This window comes from Abramis brama (assembly GCF_963993115.1).
Source record: "Abramis brama genome assembly, chromosome: 8".
Classification (NCBI taxonomy): Eukaryota; Metazoa; Chordata; class Actinopteri; order Cypriniformes; family Leuciscidae; genus Abramis; species Abramis brama.
The window spans coordinates 28,512,111-28,525,118 of NC_139970.1; the positions used below are offsets into that span (position 1 = coordinate 28,512,111).

The 13,008-nt window shown below is 38.9% G+C and overlaps 1 protein-coding gene across 12 annotated transcripts in view; it reads right to left on the reverse strand.

The window, feature by feature from the left end:
• Positions 1-3,114: 3,114 nt before the first annotated feature.
• stxbp5l (syntaxin binding protein 5L) overlaps positions 3,115-13,008 on the reverse strand; it is a 144,815-nt gene continuing 134,921 nt past the window's right edge. For 7 of the 12 annotated variants that reach the window (XM_084123108.1, XM_084123116.1, XM_084123113.1 and 4 more), the window contains 6 exons: positions 9,945-10,184; positions 8,693-9,056; positions 7,438-7,603; positions 6,007-6,118; positions 5,693-5,913; positions 3,115-5,591 (listed from right to left, as the gene is read on the reverse strand). In XM_084123108.1, the coding sequence (XP_083979234.1) occupies positions 5,550-5,591; positions 5,693-5,913; positions 6,007-6,118; positions 7,438-7,603; positions 8,693-9,056; positions 9,945-10,184 (1,145 nt within the window). In that variant the 3' untranslated portion in view covers positions 3,115-5,549. Of the gene's footprint in view, positions 5,592-5,692; positions 5,914-6,006; positions 6,119-7,437; positions 7,604-8,692; positions 9,057-9,944; positions 10,185-12,355; positions 12,455-13,008 lie in introns of all 12 variants that reach the window. The other 5 variants (XM_084123114.1, XM_084123110.1, XM_084123112.1 and 2 more) reach the window with 1 other exon arrangement.

Consider the following 13,008-nt stretch of genomic DNA (forward strand, 5'->3'; position numbering starts at 1 on the left):
ACGCAACTAACTGGAAGCTGATTGGCTGTGTAATAGGAAGAGGAAAGACGTTTGCGCTTTTGTAGGCTACACAGCGGATCCGTCAATCACAAATTATGATCTTATAACACGTACAAAAATGAACACGGTATTGTTACTACAGCAAACCTGTGGTAAATTAGTATTATCCATCACAGTCATAAAAAATAATTTTATTGAAGAGATTCCATCAACAATGACTTGTCACTCACTGCAATGGTAGGTCTACCATGGTAAATATTTAAAGGCATTACATTTTTTTTTTTTTTTTTTTTAAATTGCTTACACACAATTTCTGAAACTATGGCTCCATTTCTTGAAACTCTACACACAAAACCACAACACACACACACACATAACATGCAAAACATTAGACATGAGTTGCAAAAGCAAATACTTCATTCAAAACTATTTTAACTCTTCCAAAAATTGTGTTTTTGCGTAGTTACTCCACACACAAACATCAAATGATTAGCCACATACACACCAAAAATGTAAAACACTACTATCTTGTGCCTTTTGCCTGTTCAGTGTGCAGTGGAGTTACAGGAGTTTGTCACACGTACACGTATGAGCACAAATACACTGTATAAACAGTACTGATGAACTTTACACAGTTATGGAGCTGAACTGAATCAATACTGAACTGACTTGAGCTGAATAATGACACTATTGGCATGTTAGAACTGTTTTACAGCAGTATTAGAATTTGTTACTATGTGAAGTTGCTGCGAAACATATTGTATCTTGTATGGAGATTATATATATATATATATATATATATATATATATAATCTCCATACAAGATACAATATGTTTCGCAGCAACTTCACATAGTAACAAATTAGTAAGCTACAGTACTGTGAAAAGGGTCGTTACACCATATATTGATTTGAATTAGTTAATAGAAGTTAAATCATAAATAAATTCAATTTGTGATTTTATTTTTGAAAGCATTCTCACTTTACAGCATTTTAACACAAGTGCCAGTACTTTTCACAGTACTGTAGCTTTGCAGGAATGTTTCTTCAAGCATCTTGGAGACATTCCTGCAGTTCTTCTGGATTTAGTTTGTCTCAGTTTTTTCTGTTTCTTCATGTAATCACAGACGGACTCGATGATGGTGAGATCAGATCATCCTGGCTGTTGTCAGTTTCCTTGTGCATACACAAATCTCACTGGATTATTACAATTAATGGCAAAAAGAATGTTTCGAAATGTAAACTGATATTTCCTACTGACACACTACAGCAAAATATATATGTATATATATATAGTGAAATGTCACCATAGGCTGCCATTCAAATTCAATTGTTGATATCAACAATTGATTTCTTACTAGTTGAAATTCCAATTTCACATATCAGAAATAAAATTCTTACTAGTAAATTTTTTATTTTCAATATCAAGAATTCAATTGTCACTAGTTGAAAGGTCTATTCTTGATATCAACATTTGAATTGCTACTAGTAACAATGTTAATTTTTTATAGCAATAATTCGATTTTCATAATTCGAGACGTTGGTGTCCGTGCCGGAGATGGTGGTGTCCGTGGGATCTCTGAAGTTCCAAAGAAGTTGGTGTCCATTCCGGAGACGGTGGTGTCCGTGCCGGAGACGGTGGTGTCCATTCCGGTGACTTTGGTGTCCGTGCCGGAGACGTTGGTGTCCGTTCCGGAGACTTTGGTGTCCGTGCCGGAGACGGTGGTGTCCGTGCCGGTGGTGTCCATTCCGGAGACATTGGTGTCCATGCCAGAGACGGCAGTGTCCATTCCGGAGATGTTGGTGTCCGTGCCGGAGACGGTGGTGTCCGTGTCGGAGACGTCGGATACGTACCAGAGACGGTGGTGTCCGTGACGGAGACGGTGGTGTCCATTCCGGAGACATTGGTGTCCGTGCCGGAGACGGTGGGTGGTGTCCATTCCGGAGACATTGGTGTCCGTGCCGGAGATGGCGGTGTCCATTCTGGAGACTTTGGTGTCTGTGCCGGAGACGGTGGTGTCCATTCCGGAGACATTGGTGTCCGTGCCGGAGATGGTGGGTGGTGTCCATTCCGGAGACATTGGTGTCCATGCCAGAGACGGCAGTGTCCATTCCGGAGATGTTGGTGTTCGTGCTGGAGACGGTGGTGTCCGTGTCGGAGACGTCAGATACGTACCAGAGACGGTGGTGTCCGTGCCGGAGACATTGGTGTCCGTGCTGGAGACGGTGGTGTCCGTGCCGGAGACGGTGGTGTCCGTGCCGGAGACATTGGTGTCCGTGCCGGAGACGGTGGTGTCCTTTCCGGAGACGGTGGTGTCCGTGCCGGAGACTTTGGCATCTTCCAAAGATTTGAATTTTGCCGCATTTTTTCTCTATAATCTAGTAAATACACTAAGTTTAGTAATGCTAGCATGTTTGGAAGTATTTAAAACTAGGGTGTTACAACTAGTCCCGCGTCAGGTTGTGCCCCGCTCTCCCCTATCCCTGGGGGTACGTGAGGTGACAGAAGGGGCTACGCGAACAAAATGCTGAGTTTTGCGTTCATTTAATTCTACCCCAGCTTAAAATAACATTGAAACTGAGCATGTATTTCTAGCAGGTAAAATGCTGTAAATACATGACATCATGACAATCATTCAATTAATGTGGCATTTAATTGGCAGTGTTTCCCAAATGAAACAAAAGAGCTGTTAGTTTTGAAAGATGTGTGTAATGTAGAGAACTGTGTTTAGAGTTTTGCAAAAAGTTTGTTTTACAATAGCAAACTGAGTGTAAAGCACGTAATGTGCTTTTAGTTTTGCAGACTTGGTCTGAAAATTCGGTACATGAGTGAATGGTTTCACTGAGTGAGCCTCAAGTTCCACTTTTAGTGTCTAAGCAATTTGAAAACACTGTAAGATAGATAGACAGACACATTTTTACATGCCTATATTTATCTATTGATATATCTCATGTATGATATGTATTATGCATATTCAAAATATGCAGTCTTCTGTGAGCATAGAATACACATTTAGTTATTTTATGTAGACCCATTCTTGGTACTGCAGGCTTGATCTTGGTTGACAACTCAAGCCCATAATATAACAGAAACAAACCAGTCTTATGATGTTGTGTACATCAATAAATGTTTATTTCATTTTGATTTGCATCAACATTATTTCCATTTTATTTTCAATAACCTCTATAACACTACTAGAATATCGATAAGAACGAAAGGTGGCATTATCCATTTAAACAAGACCGACGTTGCTGCCTTCTCTGAAGGTATCAGAGGACCAGGTGTTGGGGTGGAGGAAACTACATTTAGACCTACAGAACTTCAGTCAGAATATCAGACACGGTACCATCCTTAAACAGGTACGACATTCACAGAGGAATATCCAAATCACATAATTTAGTTCAATGACCATGTCGCTCTCCTCCAGGTTGAACTGTACATTTTCATATAAAAACTGAGAACATACAAACAAAACACCCTGTCTGTGAGCGTCAGTTTTTACTTATTTCGACACTGAAGAGGAATCATTGGAGAATCAGTTGAAACAAATATAATGGTGAACATGAAATAAAACAGGTTTCTTCAGCAGAGACCATCTTTACATGATTTTGGCATCTTAAGAGTCTTGAGTGTCTTCTTGAGTCCAAATCTCCACACATGCAATGTCTTCCTTCTTTAATTGTGAGCTATTATTTGAACGTAAAAGTAGTATAAAGAAAAAGGTAATATTGCGTAAGAGCCCAAGTTTGTCTAACGGTTGACGATGTGTATTCTCATGAGCCTTGAGTTTGTATTTCAATGCACAACATTTACGTTACTGACTAGCAGCTTGTATATACAAAGCCAAATGGGCAGAGGCATGGACTATGGAAGATATGCTGAGATTGTTACAGTAAAGCACTAGAAGGTCAGAGGTCATCAGAGAACAATCATAGAAACACAACATGAGTCTCAAATACGATTCTGGAAGATTTTGCTTACATGTAACACTATAATTCACGCGCGAACCGCGGGGCGACTCACTCGGTTTGATCTTTCCAGACACATATTCAAAAAACATAGTAGCGCCCACTGATCAGTCTAAACACCATTTCAACAGTCGAGTGACAACCAGAAGACACAAGCTAACAATCGTCTGACACTACAGTAGTAAGGTAGAAAACATCGTTTTGACGTCATATTGAATGGGGAAAAAAGAAGAAAATGAACAAAAGTTGTCCCTTGTACTGGAATGTGAAGTAAATCTCTCCACGATGCATTCAAACTTTGGCAGAGAAAACAGGTCATTCACTCGTTGTCCTCAGCGAGGTAAAAAACAACGCACAATCTTTGTTACACATGCCCCGAGGCAACCAAAAAGGCTAGAAACGAAATAACAGGCCAGCTGAAATTGGTCTTTTAAAGTAAAACGAACATCATGACGAATTAGAAAACAAATCAAACCGTATTTATACTTTCACAGACACGCATGAAGAGCCAACCCTTCTGTCTGAGTTTGGCTGGCTTGTCTTATCTACATGTAAGAGCCCAGAATATCACAGACAAATTAATTCATCGCTAGTTTACAGTTAAAGATACTTCACCCATCTAGAATATGGCACGTTAAGTATTACATATGAGAAACACGCTCGAAAAGGACCTCACAGACACACACTCGTCACGTGGCGCCAAATACATTTTACTACTCGCACTTCTAAAACCATGTCACGTCATACGTCTCTAGGAGAGGGTGAAGTACCTTTTGGAGACGGATTAAAAAGTTGGTAGTGGTGCTTTTTGCGAGCTAGCAGCAAAGAAAACGGAAAAAGTTTGCGTTTGTGACTGAACGTCGTGGTTGTGGCCAACTGAGTCGAGTACGAGCAGTACTAGAGTGGATAAATTGGTGTCGTAGTATATGACAAGACAGTGGTAAATATTTTGAAAATATACATCGCTGAAAGAAACTGTATGGCGTTACCAAAAAAATTAAATATTTTGGCCTCATAGCAATGCAGGTATACATTTCTTGTTTATATATATTTGTTTGCTATTTCAAAAAATATAAAGTTTTTTGTCATAGTTTATATTATTGGCTTAGGTTATTAAATAAAAGTTTGTTATCTTTTATTTCCCTTTTGTTTTTTAAAGTAACATGCTGCTTTTTAATATGGCAGTTTTACGTTTTTATAGGTCATCCATTTTGTTTCATGCACTCTTGTTGATTTCGTAACTTTACGAGTATCTACACGGCGTGAGCCAATTTGCTTCTTGTGAGTGAGGAGACCCCGATCAAGCCCTGTACATAAATTAAGATGACGTCTGATTTACAACACGGTTATAGAACCCCACTTCCTCATAAACGGTAATGGTACAAGTCCATCGTATTGTAATCTGGCCTTCGCCTTTTTAACCAATCAGAGTAAGACAATCCTGTACACAGACAGAAGAGAAGCTGAACAGCCCTTAAGTCTCTCGGTCCATCCGTCTCGCTCGCTCCCTCTCTCTCTTTTAAAGAGTGAAAGTCCAAGTACCAGAGTAGTACACAAGAGTGCGCCCTCCTCGAGGACCCTCTAAAACTGATACCACTTCTTGTCTTTGCATTTCAGCATCATCTGTGGAGGGAAAAAAGGGAAAACAAAGAGTTTGAATAAGCACATGAGGATGTATTTGCATTTATATTTCTGTTTTCTCATTCTCTCGCTCTCCTGCATACCTCGTGAGCGTGTTTAGAGAAGGTTTCGGCGCTGGTCATCATCAGAGCAGTCCTCTCCTCCAGCTCCCCCAGCCTCTGTCCTCTCTCGTCCAGGGCGATACGAGCTCGGGCCAGTTCCCCCACCACCCCGCCCGCTGCTGCCTTCATGCCCTCCATTCCACCCTGTCCTGGGATGTGCTGTGCCAGGCTGCGGGACCCCTTACCCGCCGATGCCTCGCCAACTACAGAACAAGAGGGTCTGGATCTGTGAGAATTTGATTGCTCACACACACACACCCACTGATGATGTTGAAATGATACATAACTCCACTTACACAGCTCCTCTCTGTCGAAGGTTTGGGCGTTGCCGCCAAAAAAGCCCTTGAGAAAGCCACGGTTCTGTGCCTCAGGGGTCTCGATGGGTGTAAAGAGCTCCCCTAACATCTCCTGCAATTAATCAAGAATAGTAAATCAAAGTGTTGAATAAAGAAAAATCATATCAAATACAGCAACAAAAGCAATGGCAGCACAGTCAGTTAACAAACCCACCAGCAGATGTCAGTACAGTTACACATTTCACTATTTAAAATGGAAAGTTTTGACAAGAAAAACCCCTCTCTCTCTCTCTCTCTCTCTCTCTCTCTCTCTCTCTCTCGTGTGTTTGACAGAGACAGTTATAAAGAAACATTATGTGAAACATGTTTTATGCAATAATAAACAATTCAAACAGTAGAATGCAAAACTGTTTCAATTTCTAATTAAATTTGGGCTAAATAAATCATGTTTATAATAATATAGTAGGAAGGAGATCAATATCGCATTTGAAATGCAATTGCATTGCATTGTGGGATACATACACTAATGTTCAAAAAACTTAGGGTCAGTTATTATTATTATTATTATTATTTAAAGAAATAAATCAATTCATATTTTATTCAGCAAGGATGCATTTCATTTATCAAAAGTGACAGTAAAAAAACATTTACGTTACAAAATATGTATATTTCAAATGAATGCTGTTCTTTTGAACTTTCTATTCATCAATTCTATTCTATTCATCTTTTCTATTCTATTCTAATCTATTCTATTCATTCTATACATCCTGACAAAAATATATCCACTAAAATATTAAGCACCGCAACAGTTTTCAACATGCATAGGCCCAATTATAAGAAATGTTTCTTGAGCACTAAATCAGCATATTAGAATGATTTCTGAAGGATCATGTGACACTGTAGACGGGAGTATTGATGCAGAAAATTGCACCAAAGGAATGCATTACATTTAAAACTAAATATTAAAACAGTAAACCATTATTTTAAATGTGTACAATATTTCACAATATTAGTTTGTACTTTATGGTGAGCATAAGAGACTTCTTTCAAAAACATACAAATCCTACAGACCCCAAACTTTTTAACAGTAGTGTATATTGCAGTTCGAACATTCTATGCATACAGAAAATGTGCACATTGTACATACTGCAGAAATAGAAAGAATAGTATGGCATTATGCTATTTCCATCCTAACCAGACAGAGAGAGAACGACAGAGGGAGAGAAAGGACAGAATGACAACCTGTGTGGCAGAAATTACAGCCGAGATGCAGCAGGGCTCAGCTCAGCAGAGCTCAAAGCATCCATGACAAGCATGACATTTCACTTCAATAGCCACCATCAGTATGCACGCACACACACACACACACACACACACACACACACACACACACACACACACACACACACACACACACACAGGCACAGCCACCTGTAGGTTGTCACACATCTCCTGGCTGTAAGTGATTCTCTGTATCTCTGTGGGGGAGCACAGATACAGCGCCTGCCCTCCGTTGGTGAAGCAGAACGTTCTGGCAATGCGCATGTCCGTTAGCGGCAGGTAGTTGACATCTAGCAGAGGTCGTAAACTAGGAAGGCTGCAAAACATACACACATATAAGATAACAAACTTGGAAACTGCATTCCAATATCCTTTGTATCGGAAATGACAGTGAAAACTCGAATTTATAGTGAAGAATGAAGAAATTCATGCCTAAAATATCACATTGCACTGAAGGCAGGATTTAATATGAAGCCACCAAAAACACAGCGCAGCTGTTCTGTCTTGAGGTTTGAAGTTTATTGAAGGATTGAGCTGGTTTCTGTAAACTGGATTAAACTGAAAATCAATACCAAAAGGTTTTGAGCCGGAATGTTGCAGGCTAAATATGAATTAAGCTCTATTGACGGAAACTGTCAAATTCTGTGGATTAACACATAGGCCTACATTTTTACTCAACCCTCAGTTTGTGAAAAGAAGAAAATGTTCTGTTTACAATAATGTACTTACAATAGAAAGGCGTTCCGTAGAGTTTAAAAGCTCATATTTCTAGCTAATGCACTTATCTTAATTATTCTGTACAGAAATGAGTGGATGAACAAAAACAGTTTGCATTATCACTGTAATCTCTGTGGTTAGATTTTAGATGTAAACTGACCATACAGGATTTACATGGTCATAAAAGGGGTGGAAAAATGGACTATTTTAATTTTAAAATTAATTATATATTCCCCCTACTGCCCATGCCATGGATACAGTCAATAGAGCTTCCATTCAGTTTTAATAATTATATTAATAGTAATAATAATGATGTAAATTACAATAGGCCTTTAAACTTGTCCCTCAGTTTGTAAAAACAATAATACAATAATGGATATAATACAACCAACAATAATAATAATTTATTTTCTATATTTTTTTAATTAATTCTATTTTATTTTAATTTCCCCATAAGCAATAGAGCTTAATATCAATTCAATTTGAAAGATTCTGTCAATTACCATGGACAGACATGTTTAATCATTTCTGTTTTAGTGTCAATATTTGATCACCAATTAAGATATTAGAAATTTAAAATTGTAGCACTTTGCTTGAAGGACTAGATCCAGCAACCTTCTGGTTACCAGCCCTGAGCTCTACCAGCTACACCACAATTTCCAAATTTGAGACAAAAGTGAAAGCAAACCTCAAAGTCATGATGTGTCCGTTGGCACAGAAGCAGGCCAGACAAACGCTGTTACAAGCCGACACCACGTCGGCCCGCAGCACGAAGGATGACTCTGTGATGTTGTGTACATATAAACAGGCCTGGGTGGGCATCAGGAAGACCTTTGCCTGCCTCTCCGAACACACCACGGCTAAGTGACAGTCTCCACTGGCCTCTTGAGAAGACGAGGGTGAGAAGTTGACCAGTTTCCGCTTGCGGGGTCGATCTGAGTCACCTGGGGCTTGTTGGTCCCGCCACACCTCATAGGGACTGTGGATAAGAGCGCCCCCACAATCAAGGAAACTAAACCGCAGAATGGAGCCTTTCAGCATTAACACTGTGCCTGAGAGGGAAGAGAACAAAAACATGATAATATGGTGCATTAATGCACGGCCTCTTTTTCACTGGTGTTGGTTCCGAAAACATTTTTTCCATTCATTTTTCCCATAGGGATTTAAAAAGTCGTTGTTCAAGTCGTCATGAAATCGAAATTGACCCTATCTACTTTGTACTTTGTAAGCGCAAATTACTAGTCTTGTGGTGAGCAATTAATCCGTGCAAGTTAATAAACAGACAAAATTAGTTTGTAATGGTAATCTTTGATCAAAATCTATGAATCTATGATCTTCCGCTCTAGAATGGTGTTCCTTCTCTAATAATGTTAGTTTGATGGCTTGGGTTTCACTTATACTCACAACAAATAAGTCGGTTGCAACTTCCGGTTCATGGGGACTTTAAATGTTCATGGGGACTTTATGAGGTGAATCACAACATTTAAAAGTTTGCATTTATTCAAGGCAAAAAAGTATTTGAAAATTTGTGATATTTAAGTACTACTTTGAGAGCATAAGGAGACCAAATTGAATATGTCATTTGTGGTGCTTCATGGGAGTGGACATTCCCGGCAGAGCTCTTTTGGCACGATTTGCTCACGACAACCCTGTGATTGGTGGCATTTTCTGCACAGCATCAGGAATTCGATTAAACACGATTATTTTAAAAACAAGTAATGCAAACAGATGGCTTCAACAAAAACGTACCAGCGAATAACAACCTTGGAGCTCACAACAGGTCTTTCTTTAATTAAAGGTTTATAAGTTATCAAAAATCAAATTCCCTAAGGAGAAAATGAATGAAGTCTTTACTTTCGGAACCTGGCTGTTAAAAACTGTTTAGGAATGTTGCATTCAGAGGCATTCAAGAATCAGAGAAGGGAGAAATCAAGAGATACCAGTGGGGGCCACAGTAACGGGGTCTTCCTGACGTTCCTGCTCATCCATAGGGATGGACATTGGGATGATAAGCACCAGGCCCAGACTTGTGCCCACCCACAGGCATGGTGTGGGCAGGGAGTCTGATTTACGCCCATACGACTCCATAAACTGCAGGGTGGTTACGGCCTCTTTAGTTTCCCTGTCTATGCTGGAAACGCTAGAGCTCCGGGAACGGCTGAACGAGTTTTCTCGACTCTCTGAGAAAGGATGGAGAAGGGGAGAGAGAAAGAGAGGGTAGGAGAGAAGATAAATGTCAGGATAGAAGACAGACAGATGGATGAGTGGAAAAATTATAAAGAATAGTAGAGAGTGAAAAGTTAAAAGAAAAAGGGAAAAGATAGGAGAGAATCCTTATGCTGTGAAAGTGGAGTCACTTCACATGTGCGTTCACAATTACATTTAATCCAGATCAACCAGAAATTGAGTTATAAAGTGATACAGATGCACAGTTGCAAACACAACTTTTTCTTGTTTTTAAGATTTGTTATTGAAAAAGTATAACAATAAATAATGTACACACAGGACAGTGTGGCACATACATATCTATATTGAGTGAACACATTTTAAAATTCTAATTTTCACATAATCAGGCACGTCACAGATTTAATTTATATACACAGATAACACAGAACACACGCTCACAATTTAAAACCAATTCAACATCTTTACCATCTATTTGACCTTGAATTACTTCCAAGTTCTTATCCACTGTATATTCATATTGCCAGGCCCACACATAAAAGTGTTTCTGCTTGATTTACACTTCACTCAAGTATTTAAACTCTCATTATCTTAAACTGAAAAATGTCATGGAAAAAGATTTTTATTGCAATACAATGTATATCAGGGTAATATACGACTGGTTGTTTTAATATCATATATTGTCGTTGTTGTCATATCTTATGTGATATTCACTATCTTGACTTGATGTATTACGTCATGCATTACAATAAAACAGAAAATCTTATATTAGAATTTGCGTGGTGTGTTAAATTGAGAATCTTGTTTATCCTGTAGAAAAAAAAAACTGTATTGTGTTTACATAACATAAAAGCAAAAACATAAAATGCTGACAGACATTTGTCAATGTCAGAACATGGGTTTTTGTGTGTAGTGATGGAAGGCTCATTTGTGAACATGTTTGTAAGCTATAACAGAAAACGGCCAAAAGACTGTGGTATAAGCTATAAATTACAACATTTTAACATTACATTTATCGTATATCACAATGGCGTCTAAAACACAATATTACTCCATTTCTAAACTTCTGCTCCAGGGACATTCTTAGGAAATGGTGTTGTTTATTTGCTACATGTGTCCCTGTGACTTACAACTATATATGAGTAAATTAACATGGTACTTGAACATGTTACTGAATATTATTTAAAAGATTAATTTCTTGGATGGAAAATAAATAAATGAATAATGTTTACCATTGGACTATTCTTTTCTTTATACAGGACATTCCTCTTTGTTATGTTACATATACACTTATATTAGCCTCAACAGTTCAACTCTTGTGATAAGAAAAAATATATATAGTGATCAATTTAACAAAGCACAGTAAAACTGACTATAGATAATGTGGCATGAGTGATGATATTTGCTAGTTAAGCTAACCATATTCAGCATCAAACATTTTGAATGGTTGGCAAAAACATGCTTAAGGTTAGTAATAGTAAATGGATTAATAGAATAAGGTTTGAATGAATACATAAATGAACAAACAAACAAACTTGCACTGTTTCTTGAGAATGTCCCTTCAGTGTTATGGGGAAGGTCCACTTTCTCCCTTTTGTCTGACACATGCCAATGAAGCATCATGGTCATGATAGCACACCTTAATATGTTCTGCGTACACTAACTTATCCCTCCTTTCCATCACAGAAAGTAATTTAAGAATGACCTCACAACATTCACCTCTACATTGATGACAACATTAATGATTGATAATACTGACACGTCTGCAGAATCATAAGACCTCCTTAGACATTGACATACAGAAACAGTTTCCCTGATACAGGTTAAACCTCGCCTTGGACTGAACAGCACGGTTAACTGTTTGTCACACATAGTCCAGGACTAGATTTAATCCGTGTCTTGGAGATGTCACAGTGCGTGGGATGGACAGACAACTTCAAGCTGACAACACAGCAGTGTGAAACACAAAGCAGACATCATTATAATGTTCAGCTGCTAGAAGCTACAGTGCAAATCCAAACCTGAAGATGAAGAACTAGGTGAACATCATTGAACGTGACGAAAGAGGGGTTCTGACCAAGCGACTATGTGCCACAGGACGGGACGAAGTAAGACAGGACGCTACAGGGTGAGAGGTCCTTGTGACCCTCATTAAGCCCCTCCTTACCTCTCTCGCTCCAGGAGTAGGCGGTGATGTGATGCTCATCGTGAGAGTACATACTGACTCCGTGTAACTGCTGCAGCATGGCTCGTCGAGACGAATAACCTATCCATCGAACGCACATACGCACAACACCCCAACGGTCACAATCACAAACACGTAAATACAACCATACACGACCACCACATACAAAGTGACACGTACATACATACATACATATGTCAAGACGTATACCAAAACACAAAGACACGACCAGAACATTACAGCGTACAGAGAGTGACAGAGAAGGAGAGAAAGAGGAAGAGAAAACCGATAAACCAATATGCAAGAAAGAAAGAAAGAAAGAAAGAAAGAAAGAAAGAAAGAAAGAAAGACCTGACAGGTCGATTTTTTTCCCCCGAATGCCTGCCCACAACACTTTAGTAGATTCAATAGAAAACAACCTGAAAAAGCATCAGTAGAATGAAATCCTTTGGCCTTTGGCTGTGAGAGTTGTGTCAAGGTTAGGATGCTTATAGCTGTGTGTGTTTGTGATAAATCATAAAAGGGACAGTTCACTCAAAAATGAAAATTCTGTCATTTACTCACCCTCATGTCATTAGAAACTTTAACTAGCTTCACAATACTAATTTAGTGTATTAGTGATAAAGAAGACCGGA